General features: G+C 46.9%; 2 protein-coding genes across 4 annotated transcripts in view; both read right to left on the bottom strand.

Moving 5' to 3' along the window:
- Positions 1 to 1,783: 1,783 nt before the first annotated feature.
- Positions 1,784 to 4,834, bottom strand: RHO (rhodopsin). The gene is made up of 5 exons (XM_027640753.1): positions 4,370 to 4,834; positions 3,263 to 3,431; positions 2,983 to 3,148; positions 2,502 to 2,741; positions 1,784 to 2,092 (listed from the first exon to the last, which is right to left on the bottom strand). Exons 1-5 carry the CDS (start codon positions 4,728 to 4,730, stop codon positions 1,973 to 1,975), a joined length of 1,056 nt encoding a protein of 351 aa, XP_027496554.1. The 5' UTR covers positions 4,731 to 4,834; the 3' UTR covers positions 1,784 to 1,972.
- A 3,780-nt stretch (positions 4,835 to 8,614) lies between these two features.
- The window catches only part of IFT122 (intraflagellar transport 122), a 31,660-nt gene continuing 17,092 nt past the window's right edge, over positions 8,615 to 23,182 (bottom strand). For 2 of the 3 annotated variants that reach the window (XM_027640410.1, XM_027640412.1), the window contains 13 exons: positions 22,910 to 23,071; positions 19,917 to 20,083; positions 18,860 to 19,031; positions 18,190 to 18,292; positions 16,523 to 16,663; positions 15,415 to 15,512; positions 14,414 to 14,514; positions 13,095 to 13,260; positions 12,013 to 12,124; positions 11,460 to 11,588; positions 10,546 to 10,625; positions 9,737 to 9,901; positions 8,615 to 9,060 (listed from right to left, as the gene is read on the bottom strand). In XM_027640410.1, the coding sequence (XP_027496211.1) occupies positions 8,971 to 9,060; positions 9,737 to 9,901; positions 10,546 to 10,625; positions 11,460 to 11,588; positions 12,013 to 12,124; positions 13,095 to 13,260; positions 14,414 to 14,514; positions 15,415 to 15,512; positions 16,523 to 16,663; positions 18,190 to 18,292; positions 18,860 to 19,031; positions 19,917 to 20,083; positions 22,910 to 23,071 (1,686 nt within the window). In that variant the 3' untranslated portion in view covers positions 8,615 to 8,970. The remainder of the gene's footprint in view (positions 9,061 to 9,736; positions 9,902 to 10,545; positions 10,626 to 11,459; positions 11,589 to 12,012; positions 12,125 to 13,094; positions 13,261 to 14,413; positions 14,515 to 15,414; positions 15,513 to 16,522; positions 16,664 to 18,189; positions 18,293 to 18,859; positions 19,032 to 19,916; positions 20,084 to 22,909; positions 23,072 to 23,182) is intronic. The other variant, XM_027640411.1, reaches the window with a different exon arrangement.

Here is a 23,182-nt window from a genome sequence, read left to right as displayed (position 1 = left end):
CAATGGACCTGCAAACTACTGCCCACAGAGACCTTCATCAAGGTCTATGCCCACCACTTGAGCCTGGGAGCCAGATCTTGGCTGAGGTGGCAGCAGGAAGCAGGTCTGGCAGCTGGGAGAGAGATTGAATGCCTGGAGCATGACATGCCCAGTTCCCCCCAGACCAGCAGCACCAGCCTGCTCCCTGCTCCGTTTCCAGTCCATTTCCAAATTCCCCAGGAAGCGGACAGTGGGGACACTGGAAGGAGGCAGGGCCTGGCACCATCCTCCACCTGGATCCATCCATCACATCTCTGGCAGCTCTGCAATGCCTCTGGTACCCAGCTGAGCTGGCAGGGGGGTCCCAAACCCTTGCTTGCCACCAGCACCACCAGCAGTAGCCGTAGGGCTGGGCATGGTGAGGAGTGACAGCCCGCAGGCTCGGGGCCAGGCTGTGTGCTGGGGCTGGTCCTGCACAGGCAGACGAGCTGTGGTGCCAGGCATTGCCACACTCCTCTGGAGCACAGCCTCATGGACAGCAAATAAACACCAAATCCTTCCTTCTCTTCCCTCCAAAACCACCTCCCAGATTCGAAGTACATGAATCAGACATCAGCCTAAACACTGAATTATTCATAAAACTCTAATCCTTAGATTTCACTGAATATGCAGAAGTATGGATAAAAAAAAAATAATGAGAGAATTGTACTTGCAAATTGCTCTTTATTAAGGGTTTAACTTGCATGGGCACTATACGTTCCCTATTAGTCCTTGCAAAGCTGCATAGGATTAGAAATCAGAGAGGATAATAATGTACAAAAATAGTTTCAAATGTTGATAACACTGAACAGCAAGAAAAACATCTTATTTGTGTAACTGAGCTAAAAATAAAAATGAAGAACAGTGCTACAATTGCAATATGCCATCTTGTAGTGCTTCGAACATATGTTGGCGTCACTGAGCCATATGCTGCTGGGTCCTGCCTGCTGCGGCGCGGGAGGAGCTCAGCCCTGCACCCGGCGAGCCTCAACAGCACAGGAGCTGCCCAAAACCTCCTCTTGGGCCGAGGCCAAACTGGCTGCAGCTGAAATGGGGAGGGGTGTGGGGGAGTGTGCTGGGGGCTTGGCCCAGGGGGTCCAAAGATGCCTAAGGATGACGGATGGGACTGTGGGAAAGAGTGTGGGGGACGGGGAGCACGGCTGCTGCTGAGGGTGCAAGCTCTGTCCACGTGCTGCTGTGCCCATGCTGCAGGAGCGAGCACGGAGCCATGCCATGCTGTGCCGTGCCGTGCTGTGCCATGCTGTGCCGTGCTGTGCCGTGCTGTGCTGTTCTGGCAGGGCCCTCCGAGCTCCTGCCTGCTGGGCAGGATCCACGACCTTCACCGCTGCAGCACAGAAGGGCCCATGTGCACCGGTATCTGTGCTGTCCCCCGGAGGGGATGCAGCGCCTCCGTGGGCTTCTGACAGGCTGGAGGTGGGGCAGGGCTGAATTTGGTAGCACCTGGCAGGGCTGGGGGCACCTCAACGCCGCCAAACCTGCTCCGGGCAGCTGGAGCATGGCAGGACCGAGCGGCTGTGTGACACTGGCTAGGATTCATCTCCGGCAGCAGAGATGGGAGATGGCCCCAGCTGCGGCCCCGGCAGCAGCAGAGGCAGGACGTGCCCTGGCCGGGTGTCAAGGTGGGGAGAGAGAGGCGAGGGCAGCTCTGCCACGGCCCAGGCATGGCAGGGCTGTCCGACCCAGGGTCTGCACTCAGAGCTGAGGCACGAACTCTCAGCAAGTCAACAGAAACTCACAGATATACGCCAGAGGAACTAAATCTTTGCATTTTAATTACAAAACGTGTGTACACATTTTCAGCCTTGTTCCCAGGGTTCCTAGTGCCAGGAGAGAGGAGCCCGCCCCACAGGGCCTTGGCCGTGGAGAAGCAGGGGCAGGTGGTGACAGCGGTGGGACTAAGTTCGTGCACCCCAGGGACTGGCCCAGGTGGGGCCTATGCAGGAGAGACCTGGCTGGTGGAGACGGAGGAGGTGTCTGTCTTGCCAGCAGATGTGTCCTCATCTCCCAGAGGGTTCTTGCCACAGCAGAGGGTTGTGATCATGCAGTTACGGAACTGGGAGAGAGGGAAGCCCAGTGTGAGGTAGGCAGACACCAGGCAGCTCTGCCTACAGGGCTGTCTCCAAGTTCAGCAGAGCTGCTTGGAAGCCCCCAGCACCACAGCACAGGAGGCACCACACCAATGGAGTCTCCTGCCCCACTGGCTGCTGCCAGCCCTGCCTGCTGAAGCCCCGGCTCCTCCATCAACGCAGCACCTGCATCATTTCAGGCTGGATGGCCTTGCATTCGTGAGATTTACGCAATGCCAAGGCTGAGCTGCACAGTCACCCTCCCATGTACCAGGATGAGATCACCTGGAAACAACCCCCCCTCCAGCCCACTGGCAGCTTGAGATGCCGTAACTCTCTGCCAGGTGTTATAAACTGAAACACAAAAAAGGAGTTGTCTCACCCCCTGCCACTTACCTGTTTGTTCATTACGATGTAGATGACAGGGTTGTAGATGGAGGAACTCTTGGCGAAGAATGCTGGGATGGTCATGAAGATGGGCCCAAAGTCTGACCCCTGGTTGGTGAAGATGTAGAACGCGACACTGGCATAGGGGACCCAGCAGATCAGGAAGGAAATGACCATGATGATGACCATGCGGGTTACTTCTTTTTCTGCCTTCTGGGTGGTGGCAGACTCCTGCTGCTGGGCAGCAGCCTGTGGGCAGAAGGAAATGGAAATTTGATGGAGCCAGAGAGTGCTGCGCCGGCAGGGATGTGGGGTGAGGGCTCATGGAAGTCAAGCTGCGCATCTGGAATTTGCTCTTTCCCTCTTCATGGAGGGCCAGCTTGGCCCCTGGAAGGCCCACCCCATCACCAGTCTGGAACCTGGTGTGGGCCCTTTCCCAGCACTGGGGATGGAGATGACCCTCGGCCCACTGTCACTGGCAGATACCCACCTCCTTGACAGTGCAAACCAGGTTCCCGTAGCAGAAGAAAATGATTGCAAGAGGGATCATGAAGTGAACCACAAACATGTAGATGACGAAAGATTCATTGTTGACCTCTGGCTTCAGAGTGTAATAGTCGATCCCACATGAGCACTGCATGCCCTCGGGGATGTACCTGCAAGGTGAGCCCAGCAGGTCAGTGCCCAGCAGAGGAGATAGACTGGAAGACACAACCAAGCTGCCAGCCAGGCTCCCACGCCCCCTGCACTGGGCCTGGTGCCCCCCCTACCTGGACCAGCCGAAGAGCGGGGGAGCCGCGCATGCCAAGGCCATGATCCAGGAGAAGGCTACACCCATGATGGCGTGGTTCTCCCCGAAGCGGAAGTTGCTCATGGGCTTGCAGACCACTACGTATCTTTCGATAGCCAGGACCACCAGAGACCAGAGACCAATTTCACCTGCACCGGGGAGGGGGACAGAGAGGGACACAGGGACTTTGAACAACAGGAAGAGAAAAATACTGTGATGGCAGCATGAAGCCTCCTCAGACTGATGTTCCTGAGGACAACTCCTGGCAGCTGTTAAATCTCCATCAAGGGTTCGGAAAGAAATGAACAAAGGTCAAGTGCAGATGCGATAGGACAGTGTGAGAAGACTCCTCCTCCCTGCACTGCTTACCCACAGGAACCACTTTGCTGCTATGTTTTGAGATCCATGGCTGGATCCCACCATCCAACTCAGACTGAATCCCACCATTCAACCTGCACCTGCAAGCCTACTGCCACACTCTGAGATGCAGTGAGTGCCCGTCATCCCAGGATTTCCCCTTTCTACCCACAGCTTCCTTGGAAACTTGTGCCACAAGGATCAAACCGGTAAAGCAGTAGCTGTGGCTGAAGGCTGAGCTAAATGGAGGAGAGCATTTTTACACACACAATTTTTGTTTAACATCTCTTTGGGTCCAAGCCTGGCTGGCATGGGGAGGAGAACCAGCTCTGCTTGCCTGCACCACTGTGCACCACACCAGTGCTTGTGAAACTGGAGGAACAGACTCGCAAAACAGGAGGAAGAAAACTGTCATCTCTTGACTCAGAAAGTGAGCCAAGGAGATGTGCAAATTCAACAACTGCAAAATCTGCTACTGGTGGCTTTTCATTGCTGCACTGTGGTTCTCAGGATACTGAGCGGGTGGCTCCCAAAAGAAGGTTAAAAAAACAAGTGTCATTTGTCACTTTCTTTGCCTCCCACCCAGAAACATGGCAATGGCCTTGACCCACAGCAGCAGCAGACCTTCCAGGTACCATATTCTGCCAAGATCATGTGTGTGTCTTCCCTCCCACTCCTAAAATCTGGGGCAACTCCTGGCAGGAGACTTTAGAATATTTGGAAAACTTACCTCCCAGTGTGGCAAAGAAGCCTTCAATGTAACACCCTGTTACTCCAAAGACAAAGTACCCGTTCATCGAGGTGTACATGGTGGTCGTGAAGCCTCCAAAGACCATGAAGAGGTCAGCGACCGCCAGGTTCAGAAGGATGTAGTTTAGAGGTGTCCGGAGCTTCTTATGCTGGATGGTGACGTAGAGCGTGAGGAAGTTGATGGGGAAGCCGAGCAGGATCAGCATGAACATGTAGGCAGCTAGTGCTGAGAACTTCCAGGGCTCAGCCAGGTAGTACTGGGGGTACTCGAAGGGGCTCCGCACCACCCCGGTCTTGTTGGACATGGGCACGTAGAAGTCTTGGCCTTCTGTCCCGTTCATGGTTGTGGTTCGTGAGGTGCCTTTCGCTCTTACTTAGGGGGTTCTTTTGTGCACGGGGGGATCGACTCTGAAGTGGAGCTCCCGCCACCTCTCAGCCTTCACTGTCACCCCCAGGAGAAGCGGCTACGCTCCCCTCCACAGGGCACCTCTTATAAAGTGCCCCCGGGGTAAGCCCTGGACACCGGTGTCAGCACGATTAGGGTTTAGGGAATTATTAATCATAATCATCCAGGGGTAATTGGCTTTCCTGGGAAGCTGTTAAGGTGACACCTGTTTCTGGCCCTCACTGTCATTGTTGGAAACCATGGCTCATGGTCACATATAAAGAGGTAGCTCTGCACCTCACCTTTCATTTGGGGGTGATCAAACCAGGCAGCAGCTCCACTCGCAAGGCTCTGCTCTCTTTTCCATCCCCCACTAACAAGAGGGATGTGTGTGGTTCACACCCCAGGACTGTGGGTTTGGGGGCTGCAGATGGTGGCTGGGCTGGACAGGTGTGGTGTGTGTGGTCCCTCAGTGACAGAGGGGTGTCCCAGCTCCATTCTCACAAGGTGAATGTGGGTCCATGACACCAGCCAGTCCCCACTGGAGATCTGTCACCCCCATAACCTCCCTGTGGGAGGCTGCAGAAGGTGATGTCACCAACTCTTCTTCCACATGTTCCAGCCACTTCTCTTTCTGTTCAAGATTTGGCTGCAGAGGTTTGACCACTACCGTGAAACACTGGCCCCAATGGCGGGTTACCAGTTGTAGCATCTCCTTTGTGCCTGGCTTTGTGCGTGGTTTGAGTCATGCCAACTTCATTGGTAACACCTAATAAGTAACCTAGTCCATCTGTCCTGGACTGGAGTCGTTCTGCACTGGTGCTGAGAATGCTGCTGGACCAGGGCACTGATGGGAGGTTCAGAGCTGAAGCCAACACCCGACCTCATATGCTGGTTAACAGACATCTTCAGTCTCCTCGAACTTTGTATAGCCATCAAACTTCAGTCCTTCATGTCTCTCTGCCTGCCCACTCAGTGAACTTGATTATGCTTGAAACATTCTTTGTGCCAAACAGCAGATGAGTTAGATATTGTCTTAATTTTTCAGAGGCAATGAGACAACACGTACAGGGGGTGAGCACAAGGAGCTAACCACAGAGGAGTTCTCTTCTGGAGGTTCCTCACAGTTCGCATCATTGTGATTAATCTTTTAAGCTCCAAAGCTATTTTCTCCATCTCTTCTCTTTTTTGCCGCCCCCTGTTTACCACCTTTCTCACTAGCAGTCACTAACATTCCAGCTGGCAGGCATGCAGGCACCAGCTGGTTCCCCTGTGGAGGCCAGGCAAGAGCTGTTTGCTCTGCCCCTTGGCATGTGATGGAGGCTGGAAGGGAGCTGAGCACTCACCTCCCCTCGCTGTTCTGGCTGCATTTGGGGCTGAGCTGAGTGTTCCTCACAGCCAGGAACAGGTGAACATGAGGGTCTCATCCAGCACAGGAGGATGTGCCAGAGCTGCTGGAGCTCATGGGTGTGAGGTGGGCAGAAACTCACGTCCTCTTGGCCTTAATAAACTTCCTCCAGTCCTGGCCTAGTTTTCACCAGTGTTCCCTGTGATTTGGTTTAGCAAAAAGTTTAACAGAAAAAAGCACAAAGCACTGTACCTCTCTAAAGCAGAGACCAAGTTGGGAAACCTTCCCTTTAAGCAGAGAAGGGGGAAAAGAGCTGAAGTGCTGGCACCACAGATGAGGGCAGACCTGGCTGGCCGCAGCCCAATGCAGGCCATGCTCTCTGGACAGTCCAAGAGGTCTTCCTTACCTTAACATACTCTGCTCACCCTAAGCCCCTCTCAATTAACTTCTCACACTTGTTGCCAAGGCCAGAGCAGTGCCACTCTAACTGCAAATGCAGCTGTTCACACTTGTACGTGGGCACACAAGGATTAAAGGTTTATTTCCCAATACACCTTAAGCTGATGCAATAAGCCACTGCTGAGGTAGCAGCTGCTGCGCGGAGCTTAGGCTGGTGTGCGTCACCACTGGATGCAGCAGTGGGACAGGCAGGCAGCAATGAGGTAGAGGAACAGGACAAATTGCTCACAACAGCTTCTAACCAAAGCACAGTGGTGGGACCTCTTGTAGCTCCAGGGACGCCTCAGCATGAAGTCAGCCAGGAGGCTCCATGGCACAGGAAAGCCTGGACTAGAACACCTTGTCTCACATGTGTGAGATGTGAGACCTGACTGTTCCTGCACAGAAAAGCCCAATAGGTTTTTCAAAGCTAGACTTTATTCACAGAGTTGGTTATTTAAAAAAAAAAAAAAAGCTTCCTTGCTTGATCTGTTTTGTGTCTGTGTCACAGCAAACCCTTTCTCTTTATTTTTATAATTTTTCATTCCCACTGGCTCTGCACAACCAGCTCAGTTCCAGGAGAAGGAACCGAACTCCACCCTGGCTTGCATCTCAAACAGCATTGTTTGTCTGTGTCAGTAGCAGAGTCTTCACTGCAAACAGTGACAGCTGAGTTAGAAAGCAGAGAGCTGTAATTAGAACAGAATGTTTTTAAAGTGGTAAATTAAGCAAACTTGGTCAGGAACCACTGAGGGCCTCGAAACCTGGCCATGGCGTTGCAGGCTCTCCCTTTCCAGAGGTACTTGAGCAGAGACATCCCATTTCACAGGCAAGGTGCTGCTCCTGTGGGAGCTGCTCTGCCAGCACCAAACACCTCAGCCAGTCGCTTGAGAAGGTACCGTGTCCTTTCCCACTCAGGGCAAAGGCAGGCTGGGACAGACAGGCTGCCATCACAGCAGAACTCGTGGCAACACGGGCACAGTTTTATACCGGTTTCAAGGCAAGAGACCTATCGCCTCCCAGCTCCAGCCCAGCCTGTTACCTTCATGAATCTTTCTGCTGCCAGAGAGTGACTGTGACCATCCTGAGGGCTATGTTGGTATGGCTGGCACGGAGCTCACTTCCCTCACAGCAGTGTGGGGTGCTGTGCTTTGGTGTCCAAACCAATGCTGGGAACACACCGGTGCTGTAGCTGGGGCTGAGAGGTGCCTGAACAGCATTGGGATTTCCTTTTTCCCTGCTCTGTCTCCCTCAGGAATAGGCCAGAGCTGGGCAGGGGGCAGGGAGCAACAGAGCTGGGACAGCTGCCCAAAGGGCTGTCTCGCTCCAGATGATGTCATGCTCCAAAATAAAAGCTCAGGGAAAGGAGGAAGAAGGGAGGATGTTGTGTTTGTGGTGTTTGCCTTCCCAAGTGATGGTTACTCATGCTGAGCCCTGCTCTCCAGGAAGCAGGGAATAAATTCCTTCTTGCTTTGCTTTGCTTGCACGCAGAGCTCTGCTTCAACCATTAAATTGTATTTATCTCAACCCAGGAGCTTCTTGGCTTTTGCTCTCCTATTTCCTGCCCAGTCCTGTGGGGAGAGTGAGCCAACATAGGAGCTGCCTGGGACTGACCCCCCGTGTCTCGTGCCTCTGCAAGGGGCTGGAGCAGAAGGCAGCAGGTCCGTGTCCTCCCACCCGCACACGTGGCTCGCCCTCAGCTCCCGACTGACACAGTGCTGGGGACACCCTGCTCAGCAGCACTCCCTTAGCACACCCCTCCATGGCAGCACCATGGCCAAGGGATGGTGGGAGCTCAGGAATGGTCAGAGGTATGCTCAGGTATGCACAACCTGACATCCTGCACTTTAACCAGGTGAATTCCACAGAGACTGAACCATCCCCCACCCCAGGGTGGCTGTGAGATGCCCCCAGTGCCAAGAACAGCTGGAACTCTGCAGATTACACTTGAAGGGCTCTACATTTTAACTCTCTTCTTGCCTAAATTGAATACAAAGGAAAAAGAAATTCAAGATCAGAAGCAGGAGCACTACAGCAAATTCCAAGACAAAGAGTAGTGAAAAACAGTCCCATTTATTTGAAGATCTGTCAATAACAGGTGTGTATTAAGAAGCAAATCAAATCCTAACACAATCTGGAGTAAAAACAATTACTTAAAGTCTGAACTTGACCCTAGAAACATTCCTGTAAAATTCTGTGGCACTTCAGCTGCTTGCCTGGGAAATGCAAAGCACATTCACAAACAACAGACATTTTAATTTAAAAAATAGTTACATGTCTTCAACTCTTACAAACAAAATAGAGCAAGATGACTGACTTTCCTAAGTTGTTAGGAAAGCTTTATGGATCTAAGAAGTGTTTTGCCAAGCCAGCAGGAGAGACTGTTGTTGAGATGAAAGACTGGTTTCCTTCATTGGTTTGACTCATCTCTTCTCCGTCGACAGAACGGACAACAACTATGCTGGAGTATGAGGAGCTCATAGTCTTCTGTGTGAAACATCTGTTAATTAGAAACAGATTTAGCACAAGTTAGCCTGTGCCCTGCTCAAAGAAAATGCAATCTGAGCTCAACGGCTGCTCTACAGCACAAATATTCTGAAACCACCATCAGAGAGATCTGTTCTCTCCGTTTCAATTGCCTGAATGCTACAGCTGGAACAGAGCAGTGAGCACTTCAGAGACCTCTGCCAGTGCTGCTGAGGAGGCACAAACCCATTAACTACTTTTGAAGGAAGGACAACAATTAGACAATTTCTGTGTAAGCAAACATGACCGAATTCCAGCATTTCAAAAACCGATTCCTGAGTGAGGCTGGAGCAGGGCTGAACCACAAGATAACTTAGTGACTGACTGACCTTCCTTGCTAGACCAGGCTCCAAGTCACAGAGACAGAGCAAAAGGAAATAAATACAAACCAGCTTCTGTTGGTCAGCCAAGGTTTGCTCAAGAGGCTCTGACTTGCTGTAAGGACAACTTCTCAAATTCAGCTACTGCCAAGGTAGCTCTGTGCATCACATAGCCCTGAGTTGGGGTTTCATTGCTCTGTCTCTACCTCAATCAGGAATTTGCTGAATACATTTTAGAGTATGAGGTTTTGATGATTAGCATTATTTCAGTCACTGGGTTCTGGATAGGGCTTTTTGGGTTGTTTTTAAACTTCCCCATGAAAACAGTACCTGGAAGCAGGATGGACACATGGTGATGGAGGCGTCGGGCAGCAGGGAGCGGTAGTACTGCCAGCGCAGCGGCTGCGGCCAGCGCTTGACCAGCACGTCCCGCCGGCTCATCGACCGCAGCACAGCGCGGTTCACCACCACCGGGACGAACTCGCAGCCTCCCTGCTGCAGGAGAGCAGGTTCAGAGAACTGCAGTTACCAACTGCAAGGCCCCCTGAGGATTCATAAGTTGTTGTAGGAAGCAAAGTAAAATTCAGCAGAAACTGCTCATGTAGGACTGGCCCAAGACCTGTCCCACCAAACTCTCCATCGGTGTCACCAACACCTTCAGCGACAGCAGCATCCAGCCACATCTGGTTCCAGTGAGCTTCCATTATCCCTTCAACGGATCCCTTTACAATTCCCTGGAAACAACAGCCGTGCCCAGAGTTTTTATGAAACCCTCACAGTAAGGCCTGCTCTATAGGTGTGCTGCTTGTACCCCATGGGACACCTCTGCTGTACCAGCGCATGGCGAGAAAACAAAATTCCAAACATCTTTGTTGTTTTGTGGAGTTTGTGTTGGGGTTTTTGTGTGGATTTTGTTGCTTCGTTTGTTTCTTTTTGATGTTTTGTTTTGTTTTTTGAAGAGAGGAGCTAACTGGTAAATCCCTTTCCCTCTCAAGTGCTGTCCTCCCAGTCTCCTGCTCTGCAGCTCTCATCTTTGTACCACATGCACACCAGAAGACTGGCATGGACTGTAAAGTTTTCTAATAATTTCTGTTGGTAGCAAGAAAGAAACAACTGGAAGGTACAGGTAAAGCTCTTACCTCAAAGCTCAGTTTTGCTGTAAAGGGATCATCCTCCTCAATAATATCTGTACTGTCATCAAGCCTCAAACTCTGGCCATCTGGATGCATTTCTTAAGGAAGGACAAGAGTTCCTGTAAAATTGACTGTACTCACCATAGCCAGCACTCACAGAATCAGTATGAAAGCACCCTAGCAGGACCAGTACCCTTGCTGCTCCACAGTATCTTAAACTGTGACAGTGCCCAGATCATTACAGAAAATACCAAGAAGACCTTGCTGGGATTCCCAATGACTGGGGAATTTTATCACTGCAGTTGCTGTAGAACAGCAGGACTGACCACAGCCAGGCATGACATCACCTCTGCCTCCCTTCCTGACGGAGTAAAGGAAGCAATCTATTGAAAAAACAATTTTGAGCAGCTTCAGTCAGAGTTTGTGTGTTCTTGTGCATCACTCTGCACCTCATATTCTATGGCTCCCACAGCAACTGGGAGCTCTGGGTGCCAAAGCATTTCAAACCAGATCCCAACAGCAATAGCTATGAAGAATGTCCATGCTGCTTCCCTTGGCTGAGAGAAGGTAACCTCTAAAGGAAGCTGTTATTGGAAGCAACACACTCCAGATTCCACTCATTCTTTACAGAAAGCAATTCACACAGAATAGGTAAAGCATAGCATTCCACTGTTAAAAATAAACATTTCACATGATTAGAAACAAACTGTCCTGATGAAAAAGCTTCATGACAACATTAGGTTTAGTTAAATCATACTTTGGTTGTTATACTAATGCAACAAGGAAACACAATGTAATTGTACTCACATCAGTCATATGACAAAAAAAGAGAGGTTTAAACCTAAACGGGGAAAAAAATTCCAAATTGTTTAATTTTTCCCTATACAAGGACTGGAAACCAATTCTAATCAAAAGGATACAGTCACTCATCATCTCTTGCCATTTATTCTCTCTTTTACTCACTCTTGGAGCTTCAAGATCAATGAGAGCTACAGCTTCTTCATCCGTGATGCCATCTTCCACATAGAACTCAACCAGATGCAGCACCTCTAAAGAGTGGGAAAGGCAGGAAGTGTTTGACCTGCAGGAACTCAGGAAATGCCTCACAGCAGATACTGTGCCCCTTCAGCAACTGGCTTCCATGACAGTGGTGTTCTGCCCACTTGCTCTCAGGAAACAAGTTAAATAAAATATAATTACAGCAAACCAACCCCCCTGAACTTCTGAAAGGACTGTGTCAGTATTCCCAGAGCACTCGATGCATTCAGCGTCTGGCAATAAAGTGATGCTGTGCTGCACCCGCACCCTGCAGTGAGATCCAACAGCCCCAGACAAGAGGCTCGAACTGAACAACAGTAAAGGGAACATTTGTTTGGCCAAATAACATTGCAGAGGGAAGAAATTAAGCACGAGTCTACTCTGTTAACATTTATCTACTTGCAAAGCACGAGCAAATGGGACATCCCAACGCACCGTAGGAGGAGGCCGAGAAGACGAAAGGCTGCCTGCAGTTAATGCAGACGTTCCCCAGGTTATTCAGCAGAGGGTTGTTGGTGGAGCACCTGTAACACAGGGGCAGGAGCTCCTGCAAAGACACATTGAGAGCACGGTAACTGCAGACTGGCACATCCTCAGCTCTTGGTTTTCAATTACATACGGGCTCCTTCGGCTGACACCACCGATACAACGCCAAGGCCACTCTGGAGAAGCACTGCTGTGAAATCAGATCCTTCAACATCTAAAAAAGCTTTACCCTTTTTAACAAACCAGCAAGTTTTCACATTAAGAATAGCTGTCTTCACCATTCTAACAATTAAATTTTCACCTTGCCTTTGCAGTAACAGAAGCAGAAAACTGCATCAAATCAATACAAAAAGAAGCCAAAGAGAAGGTTACTGAAGCACAGTTTTTTGCTCTAAGGTTTGGTCAAATTTAGGTTCTCCAATTAATTCATTTCTCTTCAACAGCAGAGTTATATTAGGCAGTTCTTAAGAGTGTGTTTCTATTATTTCAGGAGGCCAGGTGCATGTTCACTGGCACAATGCAATTTATTTTTAGTGAGTACTCCCTGAAACATGGCTTTATAGAACACTGCAGAGAGCCAAACTACAGTAAAAGAAGAAAAGGTGTTAAAATAAGACTTAAGGAAGGAAGGTCATTGAAGGGTTGAGGGAAGGAGGGAAGGAGTGTTAGGAGTAGGACAAATGAAAGTGACCTCCAGCTGGAGAGAGAGACAAAGACTGTGGAGCAATAGCGTGTGGACCGGGGAGAAAAGGGTTTGAAAGAATTAATAGACAGAGGGGAAGGTGGATGCAAGAGAGGAGAGGGAGGATGGAAGCTGCCTACAAAGCAAGGGCTGATTTTAATTTGTTCTCAGGAGCAGAAGGAAGTCTGACCTGAAGAATAACAATAAAAGGACTGTGTTTCCAGCAGAAATACAATTATGTGACAGAGCCATGCATAATATATTGCGGATTTTTTTTGTACATACGGCAACTCGGATTCTTGGATTAGGCCACATATTAATGATTAACATGAAACACATTACAACTTACTTCACTGTCATGGAATGGCTTGGATCGGATTGTCAGGCTGCCCAGCTCAAAGGATTTCTGGAACCTGGCTGGGATATGCAGTCCCTGAAGCTTCTCATAGGCATGACGAGCCAGTTTATATGCACCAAGAGCCTTACTCTGCTTTGCCAGGGCAAGTAATGTCTTGCTATAATTTAATTAAGGAATAAAAATACATACAGCATTTAGGAAAAAATGAAATACTCTGTCTAATCAGAGAAGCTGTGCAATGAAGCATATCCAACACCAGGACTTCAAACAGGTTTACCCAGAGAAATCTATTTATAGAACTTCATTTACAAATATGTGTGAAAGGACTATCAAAACACCTGTGGGCACTTATTAGCAAGGTAAGGAACTGACCCTACATAAACATTGCTGTGGTTAAATATTCTGACTCCATCTGCAACATTTTAGTAATTCTGGGGTGCATAAATTTTGCCCAAGCCAAAAAAAGACCCAAAATCTTTACAACATGAGTAACCCACTGACACCAAGTAAATACACCTGATGTGACTGGAAAGAGTGGGCTCCATGCCACTGACCAAGGGTTGTCCTTCCCTTTCCCCAGTGTGAAACAGTAACTGCTGTTTAGATCTACTGATCACAAGGCTCATTATCCAAGACTTTATGGAAGACTATACATTTGTAAGTGAGGAAGTTATGAAAAGGAAATCTAACATCCCATCCAAAGCCAGAAATGAAGTGTAACCAAGATGATTAGTTCTCCTCCTCTGGCATCCAGTGACCTTCTGGTTATCTCTGAGAGAAAGGTGCATTTCACACAGCCCAATCATGGAGCACTCTCCAGAGATTCACTGTGCACTGACAAAGCTGTGCAGATGTTGGCCTGACAGACAGCACACACCAGCCTCATGAGAAGCAGAAGCTCCTGGGTTTCCCCTCCTCGTGCTTCAGTTCAGTGTCTTTGCCATAACACTGTCGAGATTCAAAGCCAACATCTTGTGGCAGTGTCCTAGAACTTGCTCCTCTGACACAGACGACACACCAGACTGGGCGGGTGGTTTGAGCTACATGACAGTTGATGTGCACAGCTTTCCAAAACTATTAAAAAAGAATATAAAAAAAAATCAACAACAAAAAGCTAGTGCAGCTTAGCATACAATGGTTTGAAGATACTGTTCATTGCTTAGGGACAAAAGTCAGTTCCTATTAATGACAACCAATAGCTGACACTGAAGATTCCCTCTAGGAGATCCCTTCCTTGGACCAACAGCAGTTATTCCTTTCATGTATCTCACATGATAATTTCTAGATTTTGTACTGTATCAGAAGGATACACTTTTGAGATTCCCAAAGGAGTCTCCTTTGTTAAGCTGTGAAGCAGAAACCTGGAAATATTGAAGAGGGTTTCAGGCGAGTTGAAGCTGAAAGGCTCCTCCTGTGGTATGAAAAACACAGACACAACATATCTAAGCTGGAAAACAAACAACTCACATCACTAAGCATGAGGCATCTCCAGTACTGCGTTTCTTTCATGCTGTTGCAAAAAGAGGTGTTGACAGAATATAGCAAGTGGATTTTGCATGTCTTTATCACCAAAGCTCATGCCTGATACATGCAGAAAGGTCCGTGTAGCTAAACCAGAACATTTAACAAGTTATTTAAAAACGAGGCCAGGCTGCACTGCTACAGTGCAGAGTCCCCAGCGCTGTGAGGTCTGAAGTAGATTAACAGCAAAGACTCTACAGCACAGAGTCATCTTTTGGGCAAGGGCACAGAGCAAAGGTTCTCAAATCTTTTACAACAGATATTTTTACCAACAGCGATGGCAACATGACTGTAATTGCTGTAATTAGCAGGGACTCCTCACTCGTGACTACGTATCGCTGACACACTCACCACCCTGTGGGAAGCCCTAGGCTGGGGATCCCTAGGGTGCCTTCCTCTGTTCAACCCTGTTTTCCCATGACTGAGGGAAAAGCTGACCCTGGTCTGTGCAGGAGCAGGGGCTTGGGTCACTGTGGGACCAAACTGATACCACCATCAAAAAGGCTGGGTGCAGGAGGTCAGCCATCAGCACAGCAACTGCTCCTGGAGTCAGGCACAGCCCTGCTCCAACTGCACTGCAGCTGTGAAGGGCTGAGGCAACACAAGTTCTTGTACAGAATGTACAGCCGAAGGCTGTATAATGAAGTAAAGTTAAATAAATAAAGTTACTATACAGAATTACTGATCTACACTCAATACTTAATTGCCTGAAAAGTCCTAGTTATTTCTGGACTCCCTAAGAAAAAAGCTCAGGAAGCATAAATACACAATTCTAAAGTGAGTATCTTACAGTGTATCTGTGAATGAAGTGATAGGCATGGTAAACTTCTGCCAAATGCTGGAAGTGATGAAACTTCTGCAACATTTCAGTCTTCTGCTGTTCATTCTCTGCGGGAGGCAAAGGATTTGGTGTCAGTCTCCCAGAGGAGTCTATGAGACTCAGCTGCAAGAAAACAGCCTGTTACGATTTTTGCAGCAGCACTTCCAGAGGAGGTATGTACCAAGTCAAGTGTGCCCCATCTACCCATGCAAACCACATGTTGCACAGACTTGCTATTTTTCTGAGCAAACTTCTGGTCTAAAACAAGCATGGCAAAACACAGAATAGTATGTCAGTGGTTTGACACAGCCAGGGGCTATAGCTGAGCTACAGGCAGAAAGCAACAGGTGTGCATCTCTGGAAACCTCCTCCAGAACTCCAGAGTTTACAAACAAAATTAGTTTTGAAACACTTGTTTCACAAACATCAAATACACTACTAAGCCATTTGGAAAAACGTGCATCTCAAACATCTGAGGGGTGACAGATCAGCTGAACGAAAAGCAAAGGTACTTAGAGCATCAAGCAAAAGGCAGTATTCCCAACCTTTTATATTCATTATCACTAAAGTACACCTATTAACTGCTGGCTCCACCTCTCTCCCAGTGAAACACATTCAGAAGACAAGATGACAGCTAACAATGAGTTTTAACTGCTGGCAGAAATAATTTGTAAAGTACCTCACCAACCTATGTTTGGACACTAGATGTATCTTACTCTCCAACATAATCTTTTATTTACTAGCACATGAACCCTCCAGTCAACTTCTAAGCAGTGGGTGTGGTGGGGAGGTGCAGGAGGATAACTGGTCCCAGGAGGCACAGTTTTGATCCCAGCCAGATTTCAGAAGGAGCCTTATGCCTGCTGATGTTTCTGGTTTCTTTATCTGTTTTAAATGAACACATGGGAAAACTAGGGGACTACAAAAATAGCACAAGCCCGGGTTATGCACAGCATTAAAAAACCCAGACCAGAACACCCGGCAGTGAAGTTGTGGCAGCAACACTATCACAGTGCAGGAGCTGTTTGTCTACATGCATGAGAAGGTAACAAGCACAAACTTCCTTTCAGTGACTTACCTTGGGCTATGTCTAAGCACTGCACAGAAAGCATCCAATAATAATAGGCTGCATCATTAAATCTGCTTTCAACTACAGCGTTGTGCGTGAGCTGCTCCAGCACCTTCACAGCCTCTGTCTGCCTGCCAGCCTTGTGAAACGCTGCAGAACCCAAAACAAAGACAGGTTTACAGTGCAATTACATCAATTAATGGAAATTAATGTTTCTGAATTGAGACCAGTCTATTCAGTCCATATCAAATAGTCTATCCAGGGCAGGATAAAAGGGATTATACACTGGTATCTTCCTCCTTGAAAGCAGTGACGCTAATGGAACATGAGAAGCATCTGTAGGTATTTTGTGGCTTTTGCACTGTCTCAGCAGCTCTTGAGCTCACAGATTGTGTACCATGCTGGTTGCTGGGGGTTTTTTAAAAAGAAAAGAGGGAAAATACTGTGATGATTAGATCTGTGTACAAACAACAGAGATCTCCAAACACTGCAAACCACACCTTCACTCAAAACTACAATAAATTAATGTTCGAAGTTAGTGCTCTGGTGTGCAATGCTAGATACTTCCAAAGAGTACAGCTTAGACTATATCCTTCTGTCATTTACTAACAGCACCTCTTTATCTGATGCACACAGTAACATCCTGAATTCTCACTTGGCAAACACACATTTGACAAACACAGTCTTCATAGAAAGAAATGGGGCCGAGGGGGAACCAACCCCCAAAAACCCAAACCCACAGCACAGCTGCCCCTGAGTGCAGCCAGCTCAGCTCAGACCTCACACAGCCACACGAGGATCTTGAGCTCACCCAGCTCTGGGCACCTACACTTGCTGAGCCACAGCAGCACTGAGCTTTGTGGAGCAAACTGGGACTACAACCTGCATTTAGAGAGTGCAAACTACCACACTGCCCTAAACCAGGTGCTCAAAGTGTTGGTGCCAAGACACACAGCCTAGTTTTGTGTGGAGATGGATCAGGCCTGGCTTGTTCCCCACCTGGGCCCTTAAAGCCAGTGCAGTTTCACACTTGCATGTGAGCTGGCTCAGGAAGCAGCAGGTGCACCTGTCACGTGGAGCTGCACCTGAGCAAAGGTGCTGCACTGAAACCCTGCTGCCTCCACACAGCTCACTGCAACAGCTCCTTGCCTCTGGAACAGTTTACAGTCTGTCCACAAGATGGAAAGCTGCCAGTTCTGTTTAAAGGTAATTTCATAAACCTAACAAGAACCATGAAAACCTTAAAGAAACAGGAAAATTTTACTTGTACAAATCCCATGTTACCTAAAGACAAGGAAAAATTACATTTTCCACTCAGGTTTATAAAGATGGCTGCCATATTTTGAATTCTAGTGGGATAATAATGATATTAAGACAGTAATAATGATATTAAGACAGTTCATATTACATGCCAAATACTGTTGCTGCGTGCCACACTCAGATATACAAGAAGATAGAAAATCTGGACTTGTATTTAGATGCCATTATTTTTGATAGATCTACCTCATTTTCCTATAAAATCAGGAGACTTCCAGTTACTTTAAGACCAGTTTGAAAACATGGATTACATTTGGTTTTGAATCCCACTGATAAGAAACTCTCCAGGAAGAGTCTGCATATTCTGTATTGGAGAAGTATGGAACAAATGTGGAGTCATCTGTCAGTGCCATTCTCACCTTTTTGGGCTTCTTCAAACCGATCATTCTCTGCCAGCCACTGGGCATAAGGGACATAGACATCATCTTTGAATTCAGGATGCTTTTCACTCAGAGCTAATGCCTGAGGTAAGTAAAAAATTCATTCTTAGAATACTGCATGGTTTAAACAGTTAAAGGGTTTAGATATTCCATGGGATCAATCCTTCAGCTCTAAGCAAATTCACAATAAAGTATACACAGAATAGAGAGTGTAATCCATATTTTCTCCAGTATGAAACTAATGTGTTTTAAAATAAAAAGCAATCAACAACAAAAGACAAGAAGCTAAGCATAATAACAGACTGGCTATTGAAACAGGGAGACTTGAAAGTGATTATCTAGGAAATTTAGTAGATCTCACAGCAAGAGACAAAAAATATTTTTATTTTTACTGAATGCATCTTCTAAAGGAATAGAAGTAACACTATAAATGCAATTTAGATTCACTTGCAGAAAACCACACCACCACCAAACACATGCTGGCATACACAATTAACTGAAATACTCAGAATCCTTCTACAGAAGCCTCCCTCCCTGCTTCTCCCTCACTACTGTGCTGGTGTAGCCAGACATTCATCTCCTTTTTTGTTGCAGCCACAGACAGTTAAGAAGTAGAGGTTTTCAACACAGAAATCAAGGGCACACTTACTTCTTCCCAGTGATGAGTGTCCACGTGGAGCTGGACCAATGCTTTCAGGTCACCAACCTTCATGTAGGTTTCTGCAGCATAGCCAGGGTTATCGAGTTGCTTAAAATAGAAGGCACACTTGTCCAAAGGCTCCCGCTCAGCTTTATCCAGTTTTCGAGCAATTTCAATTAACCTGGACCCAGCAGAAAGAAGGCAGATGTTTCAGATTCGGCCTTCGTGCTTCGCCTTTTAATTACTGTCATAACTTCACCTTTAATCAGCTAACATTTAATAAATAGTGTAATAGTAGTACCATGCAACACCATTTAAACAGTTTCAGTAAATGTTCCAAATGCCTTTTTTTCCTTCTACAAACTCAAGCCCCTTCCTTCACTCTTCACTCACGTGTGCAAGTCCATACCTCAGACTCTGTGCAGAGCTGTGCAGACAGACAGAAGGGAGCATGTCCTGCATGATTAAGTAACATGGGAAACACTTCCCGACCCTAACCTGAGCAAGAGACTCCTGAATAAACACCACCCCTGTGACACACAGCAAAACAGAGGCAAGGGGCCTTGCAGAGGAGCCTGGTGAAGATCTTATGGCAGCTCAGCAGATGACCCAAAGTGTCACCTACTGCAAACCGAGGAGAAATGACCAGTGACAGGAGTAGCCCCAGAATTTCTGGGGACTCTGCTCCAGGTGATTTCTCTACCCACTAGATGACTACCCTGAACAGCTGAAAACAGCAGCAATGGGCTATCAGGTACAATCACTGCTGTGATGATCACTGAAGCTGGAGGCATCTCTATTTTAGACAGTCTCATGCTGCAGATGAACCCATACATGCTCTTCACTGCTGTAATGCATTTGTTTTTGTAATATATTTATGGCCCTACACTCTAAACATATGCAACTTTTAAAACGTTTTTAATTGTAGATGTGCTTCAAATAGTCAATCTGATATAAAGCAAAGGCAGATACCAAACATATTTTGTCTTATTTTAAAATGACGCAGAATTAATAATAACTCATTGGAGGGTTTCTTATATTATCTCTGAGGTGACACAAAACCTACATATCCACCCAGCCGTTGTCCCCGCTGATTTCTATGGCCTTCATGTACTCGCCGGCAGAGAGGTACATCTCTACTGCTGCCTTTGGTTCATTGATGTTCTTGGCCCAGTCTGCTTGTTTTTTTATTAGCATCTTTGTGTCTTTGGGGTCTTCAGATCCCAGAAAATCCTGTAACAGTGCAATACAACAGTCTGCATTACCTTCTGGTTACAAATGTTGTTACAGTCAAAACTCTAAAATACAGAGAGGCTTTTGTAATGAATACCATGACGCCTCCTAAGGACAGAAGTACTGCACAGAGAGCAACATGGACTGAGCCAGCCTTCAGCAGCTCATCATCAAGGCCCCATGTCTGGGAGGAAACAATGGCAAGTCTCCCATTTAGACAGTTTTCAATTAAAAAAAAAGCGGGAGATTCTGGGCAGGCCCAGAGGACAATGCAGGTGCCTCGGAGTCAACTCCTGTGTCCCCACTTACTCTCTGCTGAGCCTGGTTAAGTGGACAGCAGTTATGATTTTTGTCAGGAACAGGCCTTCCCAAAACACAGTCCTATTCTAAAGACTCTAACAGACTAATTCCAAGTTTCAGATTTTCTGTGGCAAGCCAAGCAGGTACAGTTTCATTCTGAAAGACGACCCAGTCCCCGCCCACGTTCAGTGAACAACAGCACACTCACTTAATCATATACTGGCATCAGGATGCCCCACCACAAATAAATTAAAGGCTGAAATCTGGTTTTCTGCAAAGACACTTGATAATTATATTTCAATATATCAAAAAAGTTCTTTTGTAAGGACAGAATGACAGCTGCTCAAAAGTGAGAGTGCTCTGAAGCACTGGTTGGACTTGTGGAAGGAATGCAAACCTGGACACTGTGATGACAACCATTTTGAAAATATTTCTACTAGTTAGTTCAGCTTCTTCTGCCAATACTGAAGCCCTGGCACCATATGGTTCACATCCGTTGACATCATGTGTCAGGGAAAAAAAACCCAACAAAACACTTCAACACCAGAATATTGATTAAGGGCAATTTTGTCTGTTAACAGAATAGGCTACTATCCATTGAATAGCTCCTATCAAATGAAAAATCAGAATAGAGGTGAAATGACAGGTAAGAAAAGAGTGGAAAATTACCTTAGCCTCTGAGTTTCTGGCAAATTCTGATTGAGGTTTAAAAGAAACCAAACCAGAGGCAACAAATGGGCAAACCCCCCCTCAAGGAGCACGCACACACCACATCTGCTCCACCACCGCATTTCAGCAGTTCCCCAATGCAGCCAGGGGCCAGGCACAGAACTGCACCCCACCTGTGCCAGCTCTAACTGAGCTGCAGAGTTATCTCCTGCAGCAACCCTGCTCCAGGGAACAGCTACAGAGGTATCCTGATAGCCTTTAAATATGGAAAACTGGAGTGAAGAGACAAGTCAAACAGCCTCCTTGGCACAACTTGTTTTCCAGCTTATGTCACCAAAATGAGTCCAAAATCAAAAGCTCAGCTTCTCACAGTATAAAGAGTTTTTTGTGAGTTGTCAGTAATTAATGATCTGGTGCTGTGATAATTAGCCTGTGACCAGATATCAAAGGACTCCCAACCTCTGCCTCCGGTCTGGATCCTCCATCCAACCTCATCAAAGCCAAGCACCAGAAACCAGGTTCAGTGGGTCCTTTTGCATAATTCTGGCAACATTAGAGAAAACAAAACCAGAAAAACAACCCCCTCCCCCATGTGTCTTTCCTTGGATAAATAACTGGCAAATAAGGGGGTTTTAAAAGTTCTTCCATTTCCTGTGCATTCCCTGCACAAGAAGCTGCCTTCACGTGCTGTGGAGTACCTTGAATTTCTCTGCATGGAGTCACTCTGAAGGACAGGGGACATGAGAGCTCTTGCTCTCTGCTGGTTAAATATAGACATGACTGCAGCCAAGAATTAAAAGATTCTTACGAAGACTTATGGGAACATTTTTCTTTATGAATTACATTTATGTTCAAGAGGAGCCAAAACACTGAAGCTAACAAAGACTCAGCAGCCAAAAATAGCGGAAGTCGGGCTTACATCAGCAAAGCCCACAAGTGTTTCTGTTGAGCTCTCAGAAGAAAAAGATCTCTCTGTAGCATGGCTTGGGGAATCTGTGCTAAAACAGTTTCTATGCATGTCATGGTGAATTCTTTGTCCTGGACTGGGCAGAATAAGGCTCTGATGAGTGATGAATGAGACTAAACAGCGCCTACATTCTCAGGGATTTTGATAAGACACCATAGAAGACTTAAAAGCCAAGTAATGCTTATCACCTTATAAAACCATCACTTTTTAGAACCATATTCAATTTATTTCTACATGGCAACAGAGTTTAAAAAAAGAAAAAGCCAAGACATTGAACCTTTGAAATAAAATTCTGTAGTAAACAAAAATGTTCCAGGTTACTATGTTATACACTTTATAAAGTGCATTAATATAGAACTTGCTCTGACAGAAAAATATTTTTATTACAATATGGAAGTGAATTAAACACATGGTGCACTCCCCTCCACTTTGCAAAAGTACTACCTTATCATCTTTGGAGGACAAACAAATAAAAAGGGATCTTGAGCAAGACAATGGGGAAAAAAGAGTCATGGAAACAAAATTCTTAGTTTTTAAAAAAGGAAAATTACTACAGATAATACCATGTAACCACACTGAAGAGCCACCACTGGTGATGTCCAACAAAAAAAATCCACTGAAAAGCCCTGAACTTCTATGGTCACATTTGAAACTCTACAAAACACAATCTGCTGCATCGGTAGCAGAATGAAGGAAAATGCCACCATAACACCCAGGCCAGAGACACTTCCCCCCTTATAAGCCAAACAAACTCGAATCAATTAACTGAGAAAACAAGGTTGAAATTCAAAGCCCACATTTCATCCAACCTTTTTGTAGGATCATACTTTGAAAACAGTTACAGGCACATCAATATTTCTGCATGTCAGTGTCCAGGCACCACGTCCTACCTTGGCGTGGTCAAACATGCGTAAGTCAGTGTACATCTCCAGGGCCAGATTTTCATGGCCACTCCTTTTGTACAGCTTCGCTGCCTCATGGAATTTTCCCTGGTAGGCATAAACATCTGCCAGGAACAGGTCATTGTTGTTCTCTCCATGTTTCTTCCGCTCCTGGAAAAAATAGAAAATTTGAAGAGTGATGTAGAAAATATTCTAGATGACCTGCACCTAAGTGAGAAATAGCCATTGAGGAATTGCACTTTCAAGCTTAGATTTTAACTA

The sequence above is a fragment of the Corapipo altera genome, unplaced genomic scaffold (assembly GCF_003945725.1).
Source record: "Corapipo altera isolate COAL_440 unplaced genomic scaffold, ASM394572v1 55, whole genome shotgun sequence".
Lineage (NCBI taxonomy): Eukaryota > Metazoa > Chordata > Aves > Passeriformes > Pipridae > Corapipo > Corapipo altera.
This window is presented reverse-complemented; position numbering and strand designations above follow the sequence as displayed.

What these genes read in the sequence shown, in the direction of transcription:
- RHO (XM_027640753.1), bottom strand. Translation starts at nt 4,730, where the DNA reads ATGAACGGGACAGAAGGCCAAGACTTCTACGTGCCCATGTCCAACAAG. An exon ending in CTTCTTTGCCACACTGGGAG is followed by an intron (nt 3,432 to 4,369) that starts GTAAGTTTTCCA and finishes TCCCCGGTGCAG; the next exon opens with GTGAAATTGGTCTCTGGTCT. An exon ending in TGGTTTGCACTGTCAAGGAG is followed by an intron (nt 2,742 to 2,982) that starts GTGGGTATCTGC and finishes TTCTGCCCACAG; the next exon opens with GCTGCTGCCCAGCAGCAGGA.